Below are 25,331 nucleotides of genomic sequence, written 5' to 3'. Positions count from 1 at the left end.
ATCCCCCAAATTTTCACTGTGCTAAGAAACTTCAGCAGTACTTGGTGGATATTTGGAAATTTGGGCACACTATGAGCACTATAATTATTTTTATTACTATATAAATGATCAAATTTAAAAGAACACCTAAATGCCAAATGGTTTTTGTATTGACAGCAAAAAGTCTGCAAAACAAAATCCACTCAAAACAAAAAAAGGGACATAGGTTGTTTAAAGTTGCTAGCTCACTGCTGGTTTGGTAGGGGAATTATTCCCTCCTACTTCAAAAGAGAAAACAGCTAACATGACACCATATGAAACTGAATAATGAACTGAAAATGTTCAGAATTCAGGCTACTTTTAATTGCTTCTACTTGGACTGTTCTTTAAATCTCAGACTCATTGGCAGATTACTGCTACATTAACTATTTGTGTCTCATCAACTGGTCAAAAAGGGAGTATGAATATTATATTAAAATGAAGCATGAATTGTTGAAATTGTTAAAATGAGTCGGACTGTGTGCTCTTTGAAGAGATATACAGTACAGTGCCACATGTTAATGCTCCTTGATTTAGTCATCAGTGTTTGTCTCCTGACCTTTGAGTCTCCTAAGATGAGCCTTGTGTTCAGTCTCAATGAGCGGGAACTCCTCTCTCGATGGGCACCTGAACAAACAAGAGCATGCACCACACAAATCCTGTTAGCAATAATGTAATGGTGGTTTGGTTTTACTTACATAGGTCTAGTCATCAATTTCAAAAGTTAGGATTTTTTAAAAAATTGATTGTACATAAATAACATGACTCAAAAAAATGGATGAGTAAATAGTGGTATATACAACATGCCTAACATACAATAACTGCAACATATGACAACCGACCGAATAACAACAGCAGCTGGGGTTTTTGGGGAGCTATGAGAATACGTGTTCTCATCCGAACTTGTCACATGGTGCCTCTCTGTCAGTGAACTGTGTGAACTGTGTGTCAACTCATTAAATTTTAGGTTTCCAGGATGCTGTTAGGGTGATGGCAAAAAATGCACATGATGGGATGATATCGTGGTGGGATTATGGTGTGGAGTCTGTTACCATGGTGTCAACGAATGCACACGGTGGGAAGAAGCAGCACAGTCCTTACACAACAGCACAGACTGTCATGATGGTTAGGAATGGGCAACAAAGTTACGGATGCTTAGATTCAGGCAAAAGCGGCACATGGTAAGGTGTAGAAAAAAATCCCGACACATTCAAATGTGAAGCAAACTCTAGACTACCTGTTGCCATTTTGTCCTGCTGCCTTCTCAAGTGATGCTGGTTATGGTTAAAAATGGTTAATATTCCAGGCATTGATCAATCACACAATCAATTTGAGGGTCACAGCAGCAGGCTACAAGACTTTTTCAATGGAGTCTGGGGACATGACGCTACAAACTGACATTTCTCACTGTTGACAGGCATGACCTCAACTTTTTTCATTGCTCCAGTGATATGGTGAGGTGTCAGTCAATGATATGGTTTGTTTTTAGTGGTGGTACTGTGTTATTTAGGATAGTTGCTAGCTTGATGTAAATTATTGTGCAAAAAGGGATGATAAGGAGCAGTGAAATGTGATGTTAAAATGGGGCTCATAATCATAGATACTTTTATGACTAAATACAAATTTTAGATGACGTTCAGTTGAGGTGCTTTGTGGGCAGTAACATCCTGTAACAACAACTTCATTAACGAGTGCCTGAGCAATACTTCAACAGCGACTCTGTGATAATACAGCTAGGAACTCTGTTGGCCTGTCGCTTGTAGTGTGTAAGTAGATTAGAAAAATGTTGGCAAGTAAACCCTGTAAATTAGTTCCTGTTTTATTCCTATTAGTATCACTGAACTCTTTTTGGTATTATTATTATTATTATTATATTTAAAGTTAACCATTTTCATCTTTCTCACCACCACCAGGTGTAGTTCTGATTGGCAAAGAAAGGACAGATTGGCAATCTAGAGTTAATGTTACGTTGCTGTTGTTCACATTGCGGAGAAATAAAGACTCAACCCAAATAACCCTCTCTGCTGCTCTGTCTAGATGACAATGTTGCTTTGGGATCAGAGAAGGGTCAGTATTTTCATATTTTTACATTTAAGTTCTTGTTTAACTCTAAAAACATCCTCAGTTTTGGAAAACACATAGAACAAACCAGATGACTATTCAAAGGTCAGTTTGAATGATTGATATTGATATTTAATTTTTTTGATTTGTTGTAACCTGGATGTTGCTCCTACGGGTTAGGGTTAGAAACTTTTGCTGTGAGGACATGGCTCACACCTCTGGAGAGGAGACAGACTTCCTGTAGCAGCTGGAATTCAGCCAGAGCTAACCCGCTAAGCAAATGAGGGGTGTCTATTTCTATTTATAGGCACATAAAAGAAAGCCATTTTTTCTTTTTCCAATTTTTATTATCAAAACAAACAAACAAACAATGCTTTTAATCACATTCACAAGCTAATGAAACAGCCATCAGGAGCAATTTGATGTTCATTCTTTGGCCCAAGGATAATTTGACATGTTGACAGAAGCAGCCAGGTACCGAGCCACCAACCTTGCATATAGAGGAGCACTCGCTCTGTCACCTGAGCCACAGCTGCCCCTAATGGTAGTGATTTTGGATTTTTAAAACTGTTATCTTAAAACTGGTTGTTCAGTTATTCATCTTTTAGTCTATGATGGTACACTCACATGCCATATGTAGGTAGAAAAATTTGTTGGTGGATCATTCCCTCTGTCAGTACTGCTTGTAAAGAGATGTCTTCCAAACTGGAATAGTGTAATAAGAGACTGAAAACAAATCATTATCTAACTCATTTTATTTTCCTCAGAAATTTACAATGAGGTCTGTGGATTTTCGTTTTAAATATTTAATTTAAAGGGGCCCTATTATACTTTTCCCCCTATCTTAATTGTTTTGTATAGCCTTTCTGTGCTTGTGAAAGGTCTCCCAAGTAATAAAGCCCAAAGTCCAAGCCAAAGGGAGCTCTTTCTACCTCAAAAGACACTGCTCCTAAGCTGCCTGAAACAGCTCATTTGAGTTTCAGTGTATTTCGGTAACTTGGTGGCATCACATTGTAACGAATAGAAAAGAATGTGCATAAAGAGAGCCAGCTGACCAAACAGAGCAGACTGGGCTTCTTGGGAGGCGGGACATAAGTTCAGATGGACTGTTTCAGAGAGAAGTGCTGCAGCAAAGGGCAGTGTGAGACACATTATGTGTTTTTTGTACATTGAAGCATGTAAACCTATTCTAGTTTACCCCCAAAATACAAATATAATTCCAAAAATGAGCATTATATGGCCTCTCATCCAGAGATCCTTGAAAAGACCGCAGGTACATATTTATTAACAAAGACCAGATGGTAGGTTTATTCACCTGAAAGAGTTGACACATGTCTAATGGTGGGGACAGGAACCTGAATTTGTAGTCATTTTAATTATCAAATACATTTAATCAATCAATAAAAAATTTAATTAAAACAAAATCAATAAAAAGTGAAAAGCTGAATATTTTATTAAATATCATTAAATTATCGTTTATTCAATCTTCTTTTCACTTGATGGACTATCTGGGGACATTTCCAATGACTGAGTGTCCATACATCTTTGCTCTCTGGATTTTCTCTGGTTATGTTTTTAATTCTATATCTTTTTCTTCTGTTCTCTTTCAATTAAATCCTTGGTTTGCTTAATTGTTATTTCCTCAACTCTGTTTCCATCTTTGTTACTCGTCTTGCAATTTCCTCTTTTTATTCTGGTTGTGCACTGATTCTTTCTCTTCTCTATTTTTTTTTTTTTTGGTACTCTGTTCCTCTCTCTTTGTTACTCTAGTGAAAGATGCCTTGCCATGCTGGACCAAAACACACAACAAGAGCACTATATTTAATCACATTTACCCATACGGCTATAGAATTTGGGAGTCTAGAGTAGAGCATTCTTAAGTAGAGTATGCTCAGCCCTGTGTTTCCTGAATCTTATACTACCTCAGCCCTATGTTCCCTAAAACTTATGTTCGCACTGCCCTGTTTCCTCAGTCTTATGTTCCTTCCACCCTGACTCTCATTTTCCCATCTCCCCTATGTTCCCTGAGTCTTACACTGCCTCAGCCCCATGTTTGCTTAAACTTATGTTCCCGTTGCCATATTCTCCAGTAATCTTACTGCTACCTCAGCCCTTAATCTCATGTTCTCTCTAACTTTGCCCAAGCTATCAGTCTGCATATAGGGGACACTGTGGCTCAGAGGCAGAGCAGATCATCCTCCAATTGCAAGGTTGGTGGTTCAATCCCCAGCTCCTCCAATCAACATATCAAAGTATCCTTGGGCAAGATACTGAACAATATGCTCCTGGTGCCTGTTCTATCAGTTTGTGAGTGCGTGTGAATGGAAACTGAGTAGCAGGTGGCACCTTGTACAGCAGTCTCAGCCATCAGTCTATGCATTTCTCTTTAATGTGGTTCAGTATTTGACTTGCTAGACTGTTTTGCTGAAAATTTTACAAATATTTTACAGATAGCTGTCATAGGAGGGTGTTATATAATAAAAACTTGACAAACACAAAAAAAACATGATTTAATATTAAATCTAAGTCAAAAAAATCTAAGATTTCTTAAAGTTATGTAAAAAGAAACAGAAAAGAAAAGAAAAAAAGTCTAATTAAAAATCAGCCAAAAAATTACAACTAACAAATCAAAACTGGAATTTAATATATCTTTTATTTCTCCTTCAGAAAGAAAATCTGACAGAGCTGATATCTGACATTGGTGACACACTATGCATTTATTTATAAAATCCTATAGGAGTTTATGTAGTAGCCATGTTGTTAGTTCTGTAATGCTATATGCAAACAGAACCAACTTCAGGAGAATAAAATGATCAAAGAAATTACTAAAAAAATTGAATGTGGTGTTGACATGTTAAAGGTTTGACAAAGGAAATCTAAACATGGACACAAAACATATACACATATAAACAAAAAATGGGGACCCAGATTTAGATAGATCATCATAATCACGCCAAAATATATATATGAAGGCCTATATTATGCCTTTTATATTACTGTGTAGTGTCAGTTTTAATATTAAAGCCCTTTATCACAAACCACAATTTGCCTCAGAGAGCAAAATGGTAGAAACCTCAGGAAGAGCGACTGAGGAGGGATCCCTCCTTCCAGGACAGACAATAGATGTGCAATAGATGTTGTAAATAACAATTAAATTACAGTAATGACATAAAGGAAAAAGAAAGAGAGCAAGATAGAGAGGAAGGAAGATAGAAGCAGAGAGGGGTAGAGATGCTCAGCAATAATGGTAATAATAACATAATATATAACAATTGTGATAGACACAAAATTAATAAATGCAATTTATGATAGCAAGTGATGTTAAATGCAAATATCGTAACATAACAGTTCCATGTGTATATCAACACTGGAGGCATGACTAATAATAATGGCAGTAGAAATTGGCGTCAAGCAGGATCACGGCATTGGCACAACCAAGGCCAACAACACAGACTGTCATGTCTGCTCCACTGTTACTTCCTCTCACTCACCTCTCCATTAATCACGCCGATCATCTCCACCTGTGGTGTTTCCCTGTCTCTCCCTCTGCCTGGCTGCACCCTCGTCAACAGTAATCACACTCACCTGTTGTCAATCCCCACTCCTGCATTTAACCTGTCCTGTGTCATCCTCACTGCCAGATTGTTCTTTGCCATGCAAGACTATCCAGCGTTATTTTCCTGCCTGATATCCTGTTGCCGAACCTGCTTGTCCCTGACCAACCTGCTCTGTCACCATCCTGGCATTCCAACCTACCTTCCATCTTCTGGTTCCGAGAACAATCTGGTTCTCTTTACAATCTGTGTTATCCTGATCCCTGGTCGCAGAGAAGGGGAGATATTCTGCGAGCCTGACTGCCTGCCTTTCTCCATGGACTGGCTGAATACATCAAGGACGAGTTGGTCTCCCATGAGATTCCTGCGACATTAGACGGGGTCATTGAACTAGCCACCCGGATCGACCTCCATGTCCAGACCCGCAGGCAAGAGAGGCGTCTGGAGGCGCCTCGTCTCCATCCTCCGACCCACTCCCGAGCAGTTCACAGCAGTCCACCAACCGTCCAGCAGACTGAGGAACATGTACCCATTCAGCTGGGCCGGGCATCTCTGACCCCGGAGGAGCAGGAACGCAGATGCCGGGGCCGCCTGTGTATGTACTGTGGGGAGGCTGGGCACTTTGTTTCAGGCTGTCCAGTAAAGGTCCAAGCTCACCAGTAACCGGAGAGGTACTGGTGAGTGTCACTGCCCTTCCTCTACAAAACCCAAGACTTTTGCTGCAGGCCCAACTTCTTCTCCCAAGTGGTTCCCATTCCCTGGCCGCACCGGTGGATTCAGGTGCTGAAGCCAACATCATCGGTGAGGATCTCCTTGGTGATCGCCTCCTCCCTGCCTCCTCACTGACCTTATGACTGTACCATAGACCTGTTGCCGGGACCTTTCCCCACAGAGGCCGTCTGTTCTCCCTGTCCGCCCCTGAGAAAAAGGCCATGGAGGCTTACATTACCAACTGCCTGGCTGCAGGCAGGTATCTGGTCATGCCCTTTTGCCTCACCAATGCCCTGGCTGTCTTCCAGGCATTGGTCAACGATGTCCTTTGGGACATGCTCAACAGGTTTGTGTTCGTGTACCTTGGTGACATCCTGATCTTCTCCCAGTCCCGTGAAGAACACATTGGACACATCCAGGTCGTCCTCCAACAGCTCCCGGAGAACTTACTTTTTGTTAAGGCAGAAAAATGTGAATTTCATGTCTCCTCAGTGCCATTCCTGGGCTTCATTGTGGCAGAGGGCGGTCTCCAGATGGATCCGGCCAAGGTCTCCATGGTTTCCTCCTGGCCCATCCCCGAGACCTGCAAACAGCTGGAGCAGTTCCTGGGCTTTGCCAACTTTTACCACCACTTCATCCGCAACTACAGTTCCGTGGCTGCCTCTCTCACCGCCCTTCCAGTGGACTCCAGTGGCTGGTGAGGCGTTCCTGACCCTGAAGGCCCTGTTCACCTCTGCCTCTGTCCTCACCTCTGCTCCTGTCCTCCAGACCCCTGACCCTGACCTGTGATAGAAGTGGACGCATCAGACACTGGGATTGGGGCGGTCCTCTCTCAAAGGGCCGTTTCGGACCAGAAGCTCCATCCCTGCATGCTCTGTTGGCGGTCAAGGTGGCTTTGGAGGAGTGGCAGCACTGGCTGGTGGGTGCCAAAGAACCCTTTTTGGTATTGACTGACCATAAAAATTTGGAATATATCCGTTCTACAAAGAGACTGAACTCTCGCCAGGCCTGTTGGGTCCTATACTTCACCAGGTTCCACTTCACCTTCTCCTATTGGCCAGGCTCCTGCAATGTCAAACCAAATGCCTTTTCCCGCCAGTTCCAGAGGGAGGAAAGCCCCGCGGATGATCTGGCACCCATTCTTACTTCCCCATGCGTTGTCACCTCCCTCACCTGGGACATTGAGGAGAGGGTGAGGTCGGCTGTCGAGACCCAGCCAGGTCCCAGTTCCTGCCCCGTCGACCGCCTGTACGTTCCTGAAGCCCTGCGAACGGAGGTTCTTCAATGGGTCTATGTCTCCCGGTTCACCTGCCATCCTGGCTCTAAACGTAACTTGGACGCGCTCCGCTGGTGGTTCTGGTGGCCCTCCATGGAAGAGGACTCATGGTTTTGTGAAGGCCTGTCCTGAATGCTGTCAGCACAAGAGCTCCCACCAGGCCCCAGCGGGTCTCCTCCAGCCCCTTCCCATTCCTAACTGTCCCTGGTCTCACATATCTCTGGACTTTGTCACCGGTCTGCCCTCCTCTCACGGCCACACCACTATCCTCATGGTTGTGGATCATTTTAGTAAAATGGCCCATTTCATCCTGCTCCCCAAGTTATCTTCCGCCAAGAAGATGGACCAGCTGGTGCTCCTCCACATCTTCCGCCTCCATGGCATCCCAGTCGATGTTGTTTCTGACCAGGGACCACAGTTCTCCTCCGTATTGTGGAGGGAGTTCTGCAAGCTCCTGGGGGCCACAGCTAGTCTCTCTTCAGGGTTTGACCCCCAGTCTAACGGGCAGACAGAGACGGCTAATCAAGGGATGGAGACCGGCCTCCGCTGTATGGTCTCTAGTGACCCATCTTCCTGGTTCCTGCAGCTTCCCTGGACCGAGTACACCCACAACACCCTGACCATTTCTTCCATGGGTCTCTCCCCTTTCCAGTGTGCTTACAGCTACCAGCCCCCTCGTTCCCAACCTTGGAGAGAGAGTCAGCCTGCCCTTCAGCCCAAACTTTTATCCGCCACAGTCGGCAAACCTGGGTCCAAGCACATGCCGCCCTCCAGCGTTCTGTGCGGGCCAACCGCCAGTGTTCCCCAGCCCCTGTCTACCAAGTGGGCCAGAAGGTGTGGCTCTCAACTCACAACCTGCCACTCCGGGTAGAGTCCCAAAAGCTGACGCACAGGTTCATCGGTCCATTTCCTATCCAACGGATCATCAGCCCGACTGTAGTACAGCTCCAGCTCCCACGCACTATGCGGGTCCATCCCACCCTCCATGTGTCCAAGCTCAAGCACGAGAGCCCGCTGTCCCCTGTGCTACCACCTCCTCCTCCTCACCTGGTTGATGGGTCCAGCTTTCACACTCTGGCGCCTGGTCCGGTCTCGTTGTCGTGGGAGGGGGCTCCAGTATCTCGTTGACCTGGAGGGGTACGGTCCGGAGGAGAGGTCCTGGGTCCCTTCCCGGCACATCCTGGATCTGGACCTCATCACCGACTTCCATCGTCGCCACCCTGACCAGCCTGCCGGCTCCGCCGCACCAGTCCTTGTCAACCTGGCATCGCTTTGTTCCTGCCTGCCGTTCCTGAGGGGAAATCCCCAACTGCGGCCTCGTCAGCCGATGAGGAGGTTGCCCCTGACTATGCTTCTGGCATCCTGGCTGCTGACTCAACCAGATTGGACTCTCTGGGTGCCTGATCCCGCCATCCTGTCCTTCCCCCCTCCGCCCATCTGGGTTGAGGTTTTTTTCCCCCCTTATTGTTTGTGGTGTTGTTTGTGGTTTATCCGTTTCTGTTTTCTTTTTTTTTCTTTTCCTTTTGGGATGTTGGGGGCCGTCCCTTGTGTGGGGGGTTCTGTCATGTCTGCTCCACTGCCGCTTCCTCTCTCACCTCTCTTTTAATCACAACAATCATCTCCACCTGTGGTGTTTCCCTGTCTCTCCCTCTGCCTGGCTGCACCCTTGTCAATGGCAATCACACTCATCTGTTGTCAATGCCCACCCTGCATTTAACCTGTCCTGTGTCTCATCCTCACTGCCAGATTGTTCTTTGCCATGCAAGACTATCCAGTATTATTTTCCTGCCTGATCTCCTGTTGCCGAACCTGCTTGTCCCTGATCAACCTGCTCTCTCCCCGTCCCGGTAATCCGACCTGCCTTCCATCTTCTGGTTCTGAGTTTAATCTGTGTTATCCTGATCCCTGGTCGCAGAGAAGGGGAGATATTCTGCGAGCCTGCCTGCCTGCGAGATTCGCCACTGCTGGGAAGAAATCAACTGATCTCCGCAGCTTGCCTGCTCCGCTGTCCCGGCGGGTTTCCTACCTGCGCCTCCTCGTGAATCTGGCACGGTTCGGGGATCGATTCGGTGGGTCATCTGCACCGACGTTCGGCTCGGTGGACTTTCAATCAAGTGTGAATTTTTCTGCCAGTATCATTAAAAGAAAAAAAAAAAAACATTGAAGACTGTTTCTGTTTCATATGTTGCTTGTGGGTCCAAGTACTAGCCCTGACACAGACAGGACCACAGCAACAGCACAACCAAGACCATAATCCAGGCTGAGTCAGGGGTACAGTATCAGTGCAGCCACAACAAGAGCACAGCCAAAGGCAGTATCACAGCATCAGCACAGCCATCATCACGATCAAGGCGCAGCCATGATCTGGGAAAGCTACTAAGCAAGGGAGAACAAATGCTCCGGAGGAGAAGCCAAGTTAGTGTCGTGAAGTAAGAAAACATGAGCGTTTGCAGATGGAGGGAGTGAAAAAAGGAAAAAGGGGGTCCCCCAGCAGACTAAACCAATGTCACCAGGAGCTGGTCCAAGGCAAGCCTGAGCCAAACATTATTGTAAGCTTTATCACAGAGGAAAGTCTTAAGTCTACCCTTAAATCTGGATAGGGTGTCTGCCTCCCTGACTGAAACGGGAAGATGGTTCCATAAAAGAGGAGCGCGTTAGCTGAGAGCAGCGTGGTAGCTGAAGGCTCTGGCTCCCATCCTACTTTTGGAGACATTAGGAACCATAAGTAACGCTGCCTGATGGCTGAGGATCTATGAGCTGAGAAAGATAAAAAGGAACCTAACCATTTAGAGCTTTGTAAGTAAAGAGAGGGATTTTAAATTCAATTCTGGATTTTACAGGGAGCTAGCGCAAAGAAGCTAAAACAGGAGAGATATGATCCCTTTTCTTGGTTCCCGTTAATGCATGTGCAGCAGCGTTCTGGACCAGTTGGAGAGACTTTAGAGACTTGTTGGGGCGATAATAGGGAGTTACAGTAATCCAGCCTAGAAGCAACAAATGCTGCCACAAATTTTTCGGTGTCAGTTTGAGACAGGATATACCTAATTTCTTGAATATAACACAAGTGAAAGACAGCAGTCCTTGAACTTTTTTTTATATGAGAGGCAAAAGATAATCTTGATTACATATATTTCTGAGGTTCCTTAAGGTTGTGCTGGAGGCCAAGGCAGTGCCATCCAGAGAAATTTTATCCTTGTAAATAGATTTTCTGAGTTGTTTGGGGCCAAGTACAATAACTTCAGATTTGTCTGAATTTTACATCAGGAAATTGAGGTTCATCCAGGCTTTTATGGCCATTAAGACATGCTTGTAGTTTAGATAACTGATCAGTTTCATCTGGCTTCATAGATAGATACAGTTGTGTATCATCTGCATAACAATGGAAATTTACAGAGTGATTTCTAACAATGTTGCCTAGGGGAAGCATATATAAAGTGAATAGGATTGGTCCGAGCACAGAACCTTGTGGTACTCCGAAACAGACCTTAGTATGCACGGAGGATTGATCATTAATATGAACAAACTGAGCGCGATCTGATAAGTGTGATTTAAATCAGCTTAGTGCCATTTCTTTAAGGTAAATCAAGTGTTCCAGTCTGTGCAGTAGGATTTGATGGTCAATGGTGTCAAATGCAGCACTGAGATCTAATAAAATTAATACAGAGACCAATCCTTTATCAGAGGCAATCAATAAGTCATTAGAAATTTTTAGTAGTGCCGTCTCTGTACTATGATGCACTCTAAATCCTGACTGAAGGGGAAATTAGATATCAGTGTATACCTCTGGATCGAGAATGGTCTTCTTTAGAAGAGGTTTTAATGACAGCTACTTTAAAGGACTGTAATACATAGCCTGTTAATAAAGACACATTGAAACTATCTAATAAAGAATTGTCATTTAAGGGTAAAACTTCCTTCAGTAGCCTAGTCAGGAATGTGTCTATCAGGCAATGGCTTGCATGTAGAAATCGATAAAATGAGTTGGTGAAGGTCAATGGGGGAAAAACAGTCTAAATAAATGTCAGGCCGTACTGCCATTTCCAAATGACCTGTGTATGAGGTCAGATCTGTTGAGGACAGAGGTGATGGATTTTATCTACAATACTTATAATTTAAACATTTAAGTCATTGCTACTAAGGGCTAAAGGAACACAAGGATCTAAAGAGCTGTGACTCTGAGTCAGCCTGGCTACAGTGTTGAAAAGAAACCTGGGATTGTTTTTATTTTCCTCAATAATGATGAGTAATAGTTTGGTCGGGCATGGTGGAGGGCCTTTCTATACATTTTAAGACTTTTGCAATATTTGTTTTAATTTGTTGGATAACCATGGAGCTAATTTTCTTTGTTTCATTATTTTCTTCTTAAAAGGTACAATGGAGTCAAGAACTGATCACAGTGAGCCAGTAGCACTGTCAACAACATAATCAATTTAAGAGTGATTTAAATTAGCAAAAACTTTCTCAGTCACATTGAGTCATGGTAATGAGTTTAATGCAGAAAGAATTATTTCTTTAAATTTAGCTACTGCAACTCTTGCTGAGTGGCATGTAATCGAGTAATAAAAAATCAGAAGTTGTCAAATAATGATCTGACAGAGCGGGATTCTTAGGAAAGACTATTAAATTTTCAATTACGATGCCATACGCCAGGACAAGATCTAGGGTGTGGTTAAAGTGGGTAGGTTTATGTACACACCAACTGAAATCAATTGAGTCCAATAGTGTGAAAAATGCAATACAGAGGCTATCATTATTAATGTCCACATGAATGTTAGAATCGCCTTCAATAATAACTTTGTCTTATTTAAGCACTAGACTTGATATAAACTCTGAGAATTCAGATATAAATGTATGAGTATGGGCCAGGAGCAGGATATAGGCTGTCAAATTTTCCAGGTTGGGTTTGAGAGACTAAGAAAAAGGCTTTCAAATTAATTAGAATTTAGTTAAGCTTTAGGATAAATTACTAAGCTTGATACAAAAAAGGTAGACTCTCCCTCCTAGGCCAGCTCCTATGACCAGGAGGAGTGGATTCATTCAGGGGACCATATTCTTCAGGATACAGCCAGGTCTCAATGAGATAAGAAGAAATGGTCCAATATTAAATCACTGACTAAAGTCTTGAAATCCTTGGAATTATTATTATTGGGGCCTGAGCACCGAACTGTGCAAGGACCCTCTTGAAATCCTTGGAATTATTATCAGGGCACGAGCATTGAACGGTGCGAGTACCCTCTTGGAACCCTTAAAGAAATGTTTTTTTCTCTCTCTCAAATTAATTGCCTTTTTGAGGGCTTTAACATTTTCAAAAAGTCATGAAACTTACAGACTTATCAAGTCTGGTAAAAAAAAATGACATTTTAATGGAATGAATGAAAATGAATATTATGGGTTTTCATTGAAAGGCGTTCCTGCGGTGGGGTGGACATTTTCGATGTTTCAACATGACATCAAAAACTGTTGTAACATCACCCCAGATGGTCAGATCTTTACAAAATTTCACAGATTTGATTTGAGAATTTGAGACCACACCTGAAGACTTTCATTCATTCATTCATTTTCTGTAACTGCTTGTCTTCGTAAGGGTCGTGGGGGGGGGGCTGGAGCCCATCCCAGCTGTAATCGGGTGAAAGGCGGGGTACACCCTGGACAGGTCGCCAGACTATCGCAGGGCCGACACATATAGACAGACAACCGTACACGCTCACAGTCACACCTAAGGGCAATTTAGAGTCACCAATCAACCTGACCTGCATGTCTTTGGACTGTGGGAGGAAGCCGGAGACCCCGGAGAGAACCCACGCAGACACGGGGAGAACATTCAAACTCCACACAGAAGGGCCCCCCACCCACGGACCCAACCCCACTCTAACCGGGTTTTGAACCAGGGACTCTCTTGCTGTGTGGCAGCAGTGCTAACCACGACACCACCGTGCCGCCCCACCTGAAGCATCTGCAGTGCAATTTTGAATCTTAGTCATAGCACCTTCTATTGGTAGCAGGAAGTTACTTTTTTTACACTTTGATTTTTCCCCTGTAGCAGGTTAACTCAAATAACCTCATATTCAATTAGAATACTGTAAAGATGCAAAGAAATTAAAAGTTTTAATCAAACGCAATTGTCAAAGTTAAGCATTAATCGCCATAAAACTGGAAGCACTTTGTGAGGGGCAAAGCAAAAACTCACCAAATGTGGCACACACATCAGAAGTCCTAAAATGTGATATCTGATGTAATTCTTTTTGCACTGATGTGCCAAAATGGCTCTGTAGCGCCTCCTACAGATTTCAACGAAGCAGCCCCTATGGCACATTTCACCTAGAGCTACAAAACTTGGGAGGCATTTGTAACAGCCCAAGACCTACAAAAAAGCCTTTTAGACCCATACCCTAAACCCAACAGGAAGTCAGCCATTTTGAATTGAATGTGCAATTTTGGTGTATTTTTGGCCATTTTCAGGGGTCACAATTTTCTGATCTTCTCCTACAGATTTCATCCGATTGACTTCAAAATCTAAACATCCTCTCAGAAGGCCCTGGACATCAGAGGTTATTACATTTGTGAGTTTTTGTCACACCGTGAGGCCGTTACTCAGCCAGACATTTCTCTCGCCAATAATGTCTCGCCAATAACCAGGAAGTAGTCCAATCTGCACCAAACTTCACATGTGATGACAGTCTTGCCCTGAACACATCTACATGACAACCGTTACCATTATTTATAGCGCCCCCTACTGGCAACATAAAATGTCATGGAAATTACATGCTTTCTTCTTTGATGGACTGCTCTTACAGATTTTATCCGATTGACTTCAAAACTGGTGAAAAAACCTTTAAGACCTAAATGATGCCTCCCTCTGATGTATAGGTTTATCATGAACACTGTTGCCATGGAGACCCAGTGGTTGCCGCCAAAGAGGAAGTTGTAACTTCACTTTGCATTGACTGATTGGCCCCAGATTTCACAGTTGTGGTCAGGCTGCAACCATTATCACATCAACAAGTCATTGAACTATGATACTCACTGAGCCACCAACTAACAACAGGAAGTATGCCTCGTACCCCAACTATCTTTAGATTTTCATGAAATCTTCATGTTTTGGTCTACAAATGATGTAGACCAAGATGACGTAGATTTTGTGTGTCCAAAGGAAGTAATTCACCATGTGAAATATCTCACTCAAGGGTCCAAACTCTCTGTATACTTTTTCAGACTTTCACTGAAATGGATGATTGCATCACTCAGAGTCCTGCCAGTAGCCTCGACTTGCGTTGGGGTGCGAGGGCCTGTTCATCGCTGCTTGCAGCTTTAATTATTATTATTATTATTATTTAATTATTATTTTACAGGTCTCAGGCTTGGAACAATAAAAATGGCTCAGGAGTGCCCCCTACGGAGGAGCCCCCAAAGGCCGTTTCACCTACAACTGCAAAAATTGGTAGGCACATGCAACACCCCAAGACCTATGAAAAAGTCTCTTGGAGACACACAGTAAACCCAGCAGGGCAGTCAGCCAATTTGAATTGAAGGTGCAATTTTGGTGCATTTTTGGCCTTTTAGAGGGGTCATAACTTTTTTCGAAGTAGCCCTACAGATTTCATCTGATTGACTTCAAAATTTAAGTATCCTGTCAGAAGGCCTGGGACATCAAAAGTTATTAGATTCATGAGTTTTCATCACACCATTTGGGAGTTAATGGGCCAAACATCTGCATGTGTTCATGTGTCATGTGTTCTTCTTTGATGTATATTTCCTACAGATTTCACCCAATAGACTTCAAATGTGGTTTCTAAGACCTTAAGGCCTGTAACACAACTGATTTAAAAAATAAAGTTTTCGTCACACTATGTGGGCGTGGCTTGGTTTCCAACTTTGGTGATTTGCCATGACACAAGAAGTTGTTGTAACTCAGCCAAACATCAACCAATCTGCCCAAAACCTCTGAAGCTTGATAAGAGAACTTCGCCGCCAAAAAGGAAGTTGTTGTAACTTCACTTTGCATCAACCGATAGGTCCCAAATTTTACAGCTGCGATCAACGTGCAGCCCTGAAGACATCAACATGTCAATGAAGTATAATAATCACAGCGCCACCAAGTGGCAAAAGGAAGTAAGCCTCTTAAGACAGCTATTCTTTGATTTACATGACATTTACATGGTTTAATCTACAAATGATGTTGATCCTTGATCTGCATTCTTGATATGCATTGCGTGGTCTCCAGCGCCATCTAGTGGCCACAATAAGTATTACCCCATATGTAATATCTAACTGAATAATCGTAACTCTCTGCCTGCTTGTTCTGACTTTCACTGAAATGAAAGATCATGTGGCATCAAAAGCTTTTCAGTTCCTGAGTTTTCATCATAGCATGTGGCCGTGGCTAGGTTGTCAACTTTGATGTTTCTCCATGAAACAAGAAGTTGTAGTAACTCAGCCAGACATTGTCCAGTCTTCCCCAAATTTCTCATGCTTGATAAGAGTACAGAGTTGAACACATCTGCATGGCTCACTTGATTTATTGGCATACCACCACCTACTGGAAACAGGAAGTCATATGATTTATATTTTTAGTTGCACCCCCTTACAGGTTGACCACATTCATCTCAAACTTGGCAACAAAAGCTTCTGTAAGACCTACATGATGCCTACTTATGAAGATCATGTTTTCAATGAACAGCGTTGCTGTGGCAATGCAGTATTCACCACCAAACAGAAAGTTTCTGTAACTTCAGTTTGCAATAACTGATTGACCCTAAATTATTATATAGGTGTGAACAGGTTGCAACCCTGAAAACATCAACATGTGATACTCCATCCAACAGGAAGTATGCTGTGTAACAATATCAAAATGCAATTTACATGATTTGGTCTACACGTGATGTAGACCAGGATGACGTGATTGATGAGATTTTGTGTTGTCTCCAGTGCCACCTAGTGGTTTTAGGAAGTACCACACTGTGTGAAATATCTCACTCAATGGTCCAAACTTTCTGCATGCATTTTCTGACTTTCACTACAATTAAAGATCAGGGCAACTGGAGTCACACCAGTTACCCCAAGTTGCGTAGGGGTGCGAGGGTCTCTTCATCACTGCTTGGAGCTTTAATTAGGGCCCGAGCACCGAACAGCCTCTTGAAACTGAAGGAATTATTATTATTATTATTTTCTCATGAAACTTTGCAGACTTATCAGGTCTGGTGAAAAATTTGATATGCTAATGGTCTCGTGTGTGGGTGGGAGGAAATGTATAACTGGCGCCCCCTACTGATTTTCAACAAAGCAGCCCCCCGCAGCACGTTTTACAGAGAGCTGTAAAACTCTGGAAGCCTGTGTAACACCCCAAGACCAACAAAAAGGTCTTTTGGGGCCATACTGTTACTACATACTTAGAACTAGTCCTAGAGCTTTCATCAGATTGACTTCAAATGTTATAGCTACATTCATAAGACCTTTGACAGCAAAAGTTATCAAATTCATGAGTTTCCATCACACCATGGATGAGGTATCTAATTTGCATGTTCTGCTATGAACCAGGAAGTTAACAGGAAGTGGTACGTAATTGTGCTGTGAATGGTCCAATCTGCCCCAAACTTCACGTTTTATAGGAGTCCTGCCCCGTACACATCTATATGACAATTTAAAGACAATGACAACACCACGTATTGGCACAGGAAAGGTAAAGTTTTACACTAAGATGTCCAGCTCCTAGCAGGTTGACTCAATTGATCTGACGTTAATGATGCTTGAAAATGAATATTGTGAGTTTTCGTTGAAAGATGTAACCGCAGCCGGCTAACAATTTCGATGTTTCGACATGACATCAAAAGCTATTGTAACTTCGCCTCAGATGGTCAGATCTTTACAAAATTTCACAAATTTAATCAGAGTCCATTTCTGAAAACATCTGCAGTGCAATTTTGAATTATAGTCCTAGCCACCTAAAAGTCTTACTCTTTCATTTTTCCATCTGTAGCAGGTTAACTAAATTGACCTCATATTCAATTAAAATACTGTAATGACCTTCATGATGCACAGAAATTAAACTTTTGAGTTTTCATCAAACTCTGTTGCCAAAGTTACGCATTATTCGCCATAAAACTGGAAGCACTTTTTGAGGGGCAAGGCATACACCAAACTCACAAAACGTGACACACACATCAGAAGTCCTGAAGTGTGATATTTGATATGCTTTTCTTTGCTTTGATGTGTCTACATGGCTCTGAGTGCCACCTAGAGAATTTCAACGAAGCAGCCCCAGCAGTCCGTTTAACCTAGAGCTACAAAACTTGGGAAATGTGTAAAAGCCCATGACCTACAAAACAAATTCTTGGAGCCATGCCCTAAACCTAACAGGAAGTCCAACAATTTTAATTTTATTTAAATTTTTGGGAAAATTTTTGCAATTTCAGCTAGAGCCCGACTGATTTTTCAATATACCTATATTATCACCTGATATAAGCCTTTTACAGAAAAAATGGATCAAGTCAGTCTCAGCTCATATTTTTTTCCCATAGAAAACCTGATTGGAAAACTATGTTCACAGACTATATAGTGCAGGAAATGATGCTGGGGTGGTTTTGAAATAGTTGTATTCTATAGTTTGTCCAGCAGATAGAGCTCTTATTCCATTGTTTACCCTACTGTCATCACTGTAAAAGCAGCAGATTAGAGAAAATACAGCCCTCCCACAATCACACAGTCTAACTGCTTCCCACCTCTGGCAGCTGCAGCTTTGACTCTACATCTCTCACACAGACACACACACGTTTCCCCTTTTCCAGAGAGACGTGGCTGCATCAGTCAGTGTCCAGCAAGTAGCCCTGACGTGTGCAGAGGTGCGAGGGCCTGCTTATCGCCTCTTGCAGCTTTAAAGTAAAGACACAGTAAAGACAAAGCTTACAAAGCTGGTCCATTAATTGTGTCAAAAAGTGTTTAATGATGATTCTTGAAAATTAATATTGTGAGTTTTCCTTGAATTGTTACTACATGACATCAAAACCTGTCATAACGGCACACACACACACACACACACACACAAAATTTTGGACACTTTTAAACAGAGCATCTGTAAACACAACCGTGGCACAGAAGCTATAATAACTCTCATCAAATTTTGATGAATAATAATGAACTACAAACAGTTCACAAGCAAAATGATCTAGTTATGTCACCTCATCTGTAATATCTAGTAATCAGTTCTGTCTGATAAATTTTCTGGCATTCCTTACATACTGCAAACACTGCAAATACCACCCATGGAGTACCAAAAACACCACTGTGTCTACCAAAGATTGCATATTGAAAACAAGAGCATATACTTTATCACCCACCGACACACACATAATCAATGACTTTTATCAGAGCAGCAAGACATTCTCTTGGCATTGAAATATCTTTGCAATTGCTACATGAAGTTATTTGTAGGCAAACACCTCGGAATAAATACTGAGGTCCTGACCACATGACCACAATGGTTGGTATGGCCATGAAAGCAGAGTCGTATTTCCAGATGCGACTCTGCTTTCATGGACCCGTTGATGATGAAACTGTTGTGAGCAAACCAGGAGGAGAGCGAGAGAGTCAGGCCCGGTCTGTCCCTCTTGCTCTCCTCCAGGTCTCCTTCACACTGTTTATCAACAGGTGCTGCATCTGCAGCCCCCGCACCAAATAAGTCAGTTAATATGACACATTTGGCAGCCTCCACTTCTCATGATTTCATGCACTGCTTCTCAGCGCTGCTGGGATGTTTTCTCTGCGGTTGTCTCTCCATCTCACTTGGCTCATTAACCAATTTGAGTGTCAGACCAGCAATTAATTGAAAGATTGACAGTCCATAAGTAAATGACAATTCTATAAACCATTGGGATGTGGGCCAGTCAGCCAATGAGGGGCCTGCCAGCCAGTTCTGTGGCAAAACAAAGAAAATAAAAAAATCCACCAGCTGACCAGCCCACATAAGCATCATCAGCCGACTGGGACAGTGCCTGCTTTGCTAGATGGCCAGTCCACCCATGGAAAAAGCTGTACTTGCTACGGTAAGTTAGGAAGGCTAAAATTCAGAGCAAGATCCTGGTTAACTTCTACAGAGAAGCAAAAGAAAGCATACTAAATGAAAAAAATATGAATTTGGTGCACGGCTCAGGACAGGAAGGCTATACAGTGGCGGTGTAACACATTTCCACTGCTTACATGTGTGTTTCTTTACGGCTTGCTTCATGCTCTGTCACCTGTCAATCCCCACCGGTTGCATGTTAAGTGCGGCACAGCGCAGCACTGCTGGATCAGCTGGAGTGGCGAGACTGAGGAGTTCTCACTGTAATTACAGAATCATGCGCAGTATATCAGTAAAAAAGAAAAAGTAATAACTCCATTCACTCCCTGGATGTATTATAGTGAAGTTGATTCACACCCATAATTCCCTATAAGTTGTTCCACGCCATTTCCTTTCTATGGTTGCCTTTATAAAAGGATGTGTGGTGTCATAAGTAATTTTGTGGTTTACACCTCCATAATTAGCTTCTCTTTGTCCGTGTTGCCTGTAATGACCTCCAAAAACCTCTGACCTGATAAATACAGACCTGGATCCGCTTATCGTGATGTTTTGTTGATGTAGTTACATGAAATATGATCAGACGTAAACACTGAGTGTCTTATTTTGAAAATTAACCAGATTTTTTAATGTTGTATCGCTGTCTGTTTTCCTGTCTGCTCTGTGTTAAATTCAGCTGAATTTATGCAGCGTGAATAGGTGTCCGGCAAAAATAGGAGGCTTGTATATCTGATCAGCAAGCCTCCAGACTGCCTGAGCTGAGACGGAGTCGATCCGCAATGCAGTGGAGCCAGTGGAAATTAACACATCGACACATAGAGTGTGCTCCATCTGCCGTGACGGAGCAGAGCCGTACCGCACACAGATCTGGTGAAAATTAGGGGTAAAACTGCCGAGAACATCACTGATTCACATCTACAGATCATCCGTGACATCGGTGAAGTGAGATGGCTGCACAGAGCCCAAAGGACACCAAAAAACAGCACCCTGTTGACCCTGCTGCTAACTGGCAAAAGATACAAAATTATCTGTGGCCATACCACTAGACTACAGCTTCATTCCCCAGGCTGTGAGACTCATCAACTCTTCCTTCAACTCTAAAAGATGTAGCAGCAAATTAAATTAAAATTTGTCCCAGGTCACACTAAACAACATACTCTACCTTGTACTTTGTAGTCTCAGCAGGGATGGCCAGGTTAGCACCAGTGTACAGGTGATGAGGCTGAAGCCTCTGCAACATCGATTTCAAGCTCCGGCTGAGTCTTAGCAGGGCATTACACAGTGATCCCACCGCTCATGGTGTACAATCTTAGGCATCTCTGCACACTTCACAGGCAGGTGGCTGCTAAACACTGCACTCTGCATGGTCTACATTGAGGCACTCGAAGCAGCAGTCATGAAGGTCTTTTCCAGTAATGTGGCCAGAACACAATGGCCACCAACAAGGTTATGGAAGTGAGGACTCTGAGGAAGCTGTTCAGTGAGCAATCACAGCACTGAGGAGAGGAAAATGAGAATGTCTGGTGGTGGGTGAGCCAACTCTTTTATACAGTGGGTTTTGCACTTACTCAGGTAGGCACGTCCAGATTGGCCAACTATGTTTGATCAGTTTTATTGTATGAATGCATGTTTGTGATTGTAAGACTACTATTATCCACAGAGTACAGTTGAGGGCAGACCCTGGATGAGATAGAACTATGCGGGGTACCATACACGAACGCACTGCAGTGTACAGATTATGACTGCAGTCTTCAAACATGGATGATTAAAAAGCAGCAGCTTACAGTGTAAGAAGAGCGGTAAAAGAGGCAAAAGGAGTACAGATAGGAAGTGAAACTGCAATTCCAGAAACGCAATCCCTATAACATGTGGCAAGGTCAAAGAAGTATGTCAGATTACAAACACACATGCCCTCCTTGTCAAGTCTAATCTGTCCGGGAGGTGAGCTAAACAATTTTTATGCTTACTTTGAAGCCATCGGCAGTCAACAAGCAAAAACAGCTGAAGAAAAGATTAATGGATGGTTGGGTGCACCTCTGACACCTGTTTCCTTCTCTGAGCATGATGTCAGGAGGGCTTTCGAGCAAGTGAACACCAAGAAAGCAGCAGGACCAGAGGGTATAGTGGGCCAACTAGTGGTGTTCACAGCAATATTCAACTGCTCAGTGCTTTCAGAAGTCCACCATCATTCCCAGGAAAACAAAACCAACCTGCTTGAATGACTACTGTCCAGTGGCACTCACCTCTGTAGCGATGAAGTGCTTTAAACAACTGGTTAAGGATTACATCTGCTCCTCACTTAATCAGCACACTGGTCCCACTGCCTACTGGCCCAACCAATTTACCCCAATGTCCCAATGGCACACATCCTTCACAACACTCTACCTCACCAGAAAATAGAGGGAGCTGTGTAGCATTGCTATTAAGCATATAACACCATAGTTTTATTGAAGCTCATCACAAAGCTCATCGAGCTGTGATTAAACACCTCACTGTGCATGTAAATCCCTAACTTTCTGAGACAGATCCCAGGAGGTGAGAGTGGACAGACACCGGAGAACCCCAGGGCTGGGTTGTCTTATGTACCATATGCCAAAACATAGTACCTTGTCCACAAATTCACCAGAAGTAGCATTACTTGTATGAAAAAACTATGAAATACCTGGATCAGGAACCCACAAAACTCATGTAACATGACATGTAATAACTCAAAATATAAAGGCCAATATCAGCCAATATGTGTCCCTTGAGTGCATGGGGGTAGGGGAGAGGGGGGTTGCTTACTGCAAGAGTCTCTGTGGTTTCCGAACAATCTGACCTGATCGAGTCATTGGTGGGCCACCAGAATGTGTCCCAGCAGTCACTGTGGAAGCAGTGACAGTCCCATGGTTTTGTTGTGGCTGGACTCGTGAGACCCATTCTGAAGGTTTCCGCTGCAGGGGAACAGAGGGGCAGGCACGGGCAGAAGCTTGTTCAACGTCAGCTGATCCAGTGTGTAGGGGTAGTGAACCAGATAGTGCTGCATAACTAGACAGAGTGTCCATTGGTTGTTGACCTAAGTTGGTTCACAGGTGTTGAAACAGTATCCCAAGTGCATCAATAAGGCTTCAAGTGATCATAGTGTATAACTTCTGATCCAGCTTGAGGATGTCTCAAATCCAATAGGTTGTAGACAAGTCCATTGTCATCTGATGAGACAACTCTGTAAAGCCCAGTCCACTTTGGGTCAAGTTTTCTTCTCTGTGTAGTGGGATCATCCATTCATACCAGATCCTCAGGCCAATAAAGTTTGAACTTCACATCTTTGTAAGATGTAATACTCACGCTTGAGTCTCTGCTCCTCATGGTAAGAGTAAACAGCTTGAAAAACTGTCAAGCCATTTCATCGTTCTGAGCCATAGTTCAGTGGAGACTGTGATACTGTAGGCATAGAGACATCAACATTTGCAGGAACACGAGGGTCCCTTCCATGAGCAAGGAAATAAGGTGAGTATCCACTGCTGGAGTGCGGGGTAGAGTAAAAAGAGAGAACCACTGCTGGCAAATAATGGTCCCATTCACCACCCTTCTGATGAATGAGTTTAAATCAACCATCCGATTTCCACAGGGTGGGTATGGTGACATTCTTTTCTTTTTGATGTTCAGTCTCTGACATATCATGTGAATAATTTCTGATTTATACTGTTGTCCTTAATCTGAAAACAGTTCTTCTGGAACTCCATGTTCAGGAATGTATCTTTCACAAAGCAGCTGTGCTACGGTGGCAGCTTTCTGATCTGACATGGGGAAAGCATTTAAATACTTTGTGAAATGGTCTTGTACTACGAGCACAAACTTATGGCCACGTGAGATGAGTGGCAGCTCAGTAATATCTGTGCACACAAACTGGAATGGTCTTTCAGCTTGAAACAACTGCCAGAATGAAATAGCAGTTGGTTCCAAAAAATATTGTTATAGCTTATTATTTTACAGCATGCTCCTTTAAAACTCTCAAAATGGCAGGTAAAGTTCAAAATTAACAGTCATTGCCTTAAAGAGTTAGGCAGATCCACTTGAAAGTTGTAGTACTCAGAGAAACATGTGAACAACTTTACTATGTGTCCCATGCAGACAAGTTCATTAGCAGCTAGTAGCACACATGAACAGCACCCAGATCCCCGGAGAGCAGGAAAAAAAAAAGTTGTTGCATCCACAATGTCCGTCTATATTACTAACTGCCCTTACTTGCTCATATCATGATGAAATGTCCGGTAGTCCATACTGTTTCACTCATGCACAGGCCGAGTTGCAAGCTAAACGTCAGCACAACATTAGCAGAAGTACTCCACACTGATGAGAGAGAGAAAAAAACTCTGGCACCAGTCGCGGTAAATGCAGCTCATTAGCTGGGTAAGGTTAATCCTTTAAACTTAAAAACTCAACAACACTGCTGCCACCAGTGTAAGGCTGCCTTCTCCCAGCCTTAATTTACAAGGTTGAATGACCTGAGGTTGTGAGTAAGATAGAAAGAAAGCATGGGGAATGACTTTTTGTATCCCCATAACTTACTTTTTTGATGTTTGCTCCACCAACAAGGACAATTCCACAGAAAACACAAGCCTCTCCTGCCTCACTCCACGGTCTAAACAATCCTTACCCTTAAAGGGGAGGTGCACCATATAAAGTAGTTCCTTATTTTTAGATTAAACCAAGAGCAACTTAAAACAACATAACGTATGAATTTAGCATAAAAAGAAATTAACTTAGTCTTCTAAATAAATCATAAAATAAAATACGTTTATCTACCAAATAAAATAAAACTTCACAAAAATTAATCTCATCTCACAGTATCAGTGGGTCCTAAATGGAGGGTGAGGGTGGATAGTTTAAAGTACCTTGTTGTCTATACAACTGTGGGCCTTACCTGACCTAATTCAGACCTGATCTAATTCAGTGGTGAGAAGGCCAAGATAGAGACTGTTTTACCTCAGACACCTTTATAAATTCCAGGGTAAAATACAGAGAATTTGCACCATTAGGAGATTCCTAACCGTGCATTCACACTGGATGCAGTGCAAGCGCTTTGTGCACCGTGTTTACTTTCAAAGTCAATGCAAGGGTAAGGTCTAACACGAATTCATGCCGATTGGCGCCATGGATGCGAAGGGTGTACGCAATAGATGCAAAAACGCGTAATTGGCCACTTCGCGCAAGTTGAATTTTTTTTTTCAAGCATTTCATGCTTCAAAAATAAAAAAGCCACAAAATACAAGTGAGGATCGTGATGCAAGTTTTTAAAAAAACATTTTTGGTGTGAAAGCACAGTAACAGGGAATGGTTAGTGGCCTGGTACAGAAACAGCACTGAACAGGGCAGCAAGGACTTGCAAAGAGTAGTTTGCTCAGCTGAACATACTATAGGTGCTGCTGTCTAAAGCACGTTTACAGCAAGTACTACAAAAACAAAGGCAGGAAAATCAGTTATGATCACTGCCTTTTCTCCCTCTTAAGGTAGCAAAGAAGGCACCGGTTATACAAGGCCAGCACTGAGAGGCTCAGGAAGAGCTTCCACCCTCAGACCTCAAGAATTCTGGATAAAGTCCCTGCCTATTTCTAAATTTAACATTGTGTAATTGAAATTGATGAAACTGACAACTGCATTTTCCTGAAATCAGTATGGAGTT

General features: G+C 43.0%; 1 protein-coding gene across 4 annotated transcripts in view; it reads right to left on the bottom strand.

Moving 5' to 3' along the window:
- arhgef2a (Rho/Rac guanine nucleotide exchange factor 2a) overlaps positions 1-25,331 on the bottom strand; it is a 91,885-nt gene that overhangs the window by 22,754 nt on the left and 43,800 nt on the right. For all 4 annotated transcript variants that reach the window (XR_015779397.1, XM_042506972.2, XM_042506973.2 and 1 more), the window contains exon 15: positions 578-645. Coding sequence is in view for 3 of the 4 variants with exons in the window: in XM_042506972.2 (XP_042362906.1) it covers positions 578-645 (68 nt within the window). In the remaining variant the exon portion in view is untranslated. The remainder of the gene's footprint in view (positions 1-577; positions 646-25,331) is intronic.

The sequence above is a fragment of the Plectropomus leopardus genome, chromosome 17 (genome assembly GCF_026936395.1).
Source record: "Plectropomus leopardus strain MGB_pleo_1.0 chromosome 17, ASM2693639v1, whole genome shotgun sequence".
NCBI classification, from domain to species: domain Eukaryota; kingdom Metazoa; phylum Chordata; class Actinopteri; order Perciformes; family Serranidae; genus Plectropomus; species Plectropomus leopardus.
This window is presented reverse-complemented; position numbering and strand designations above follow the sequence as displayed.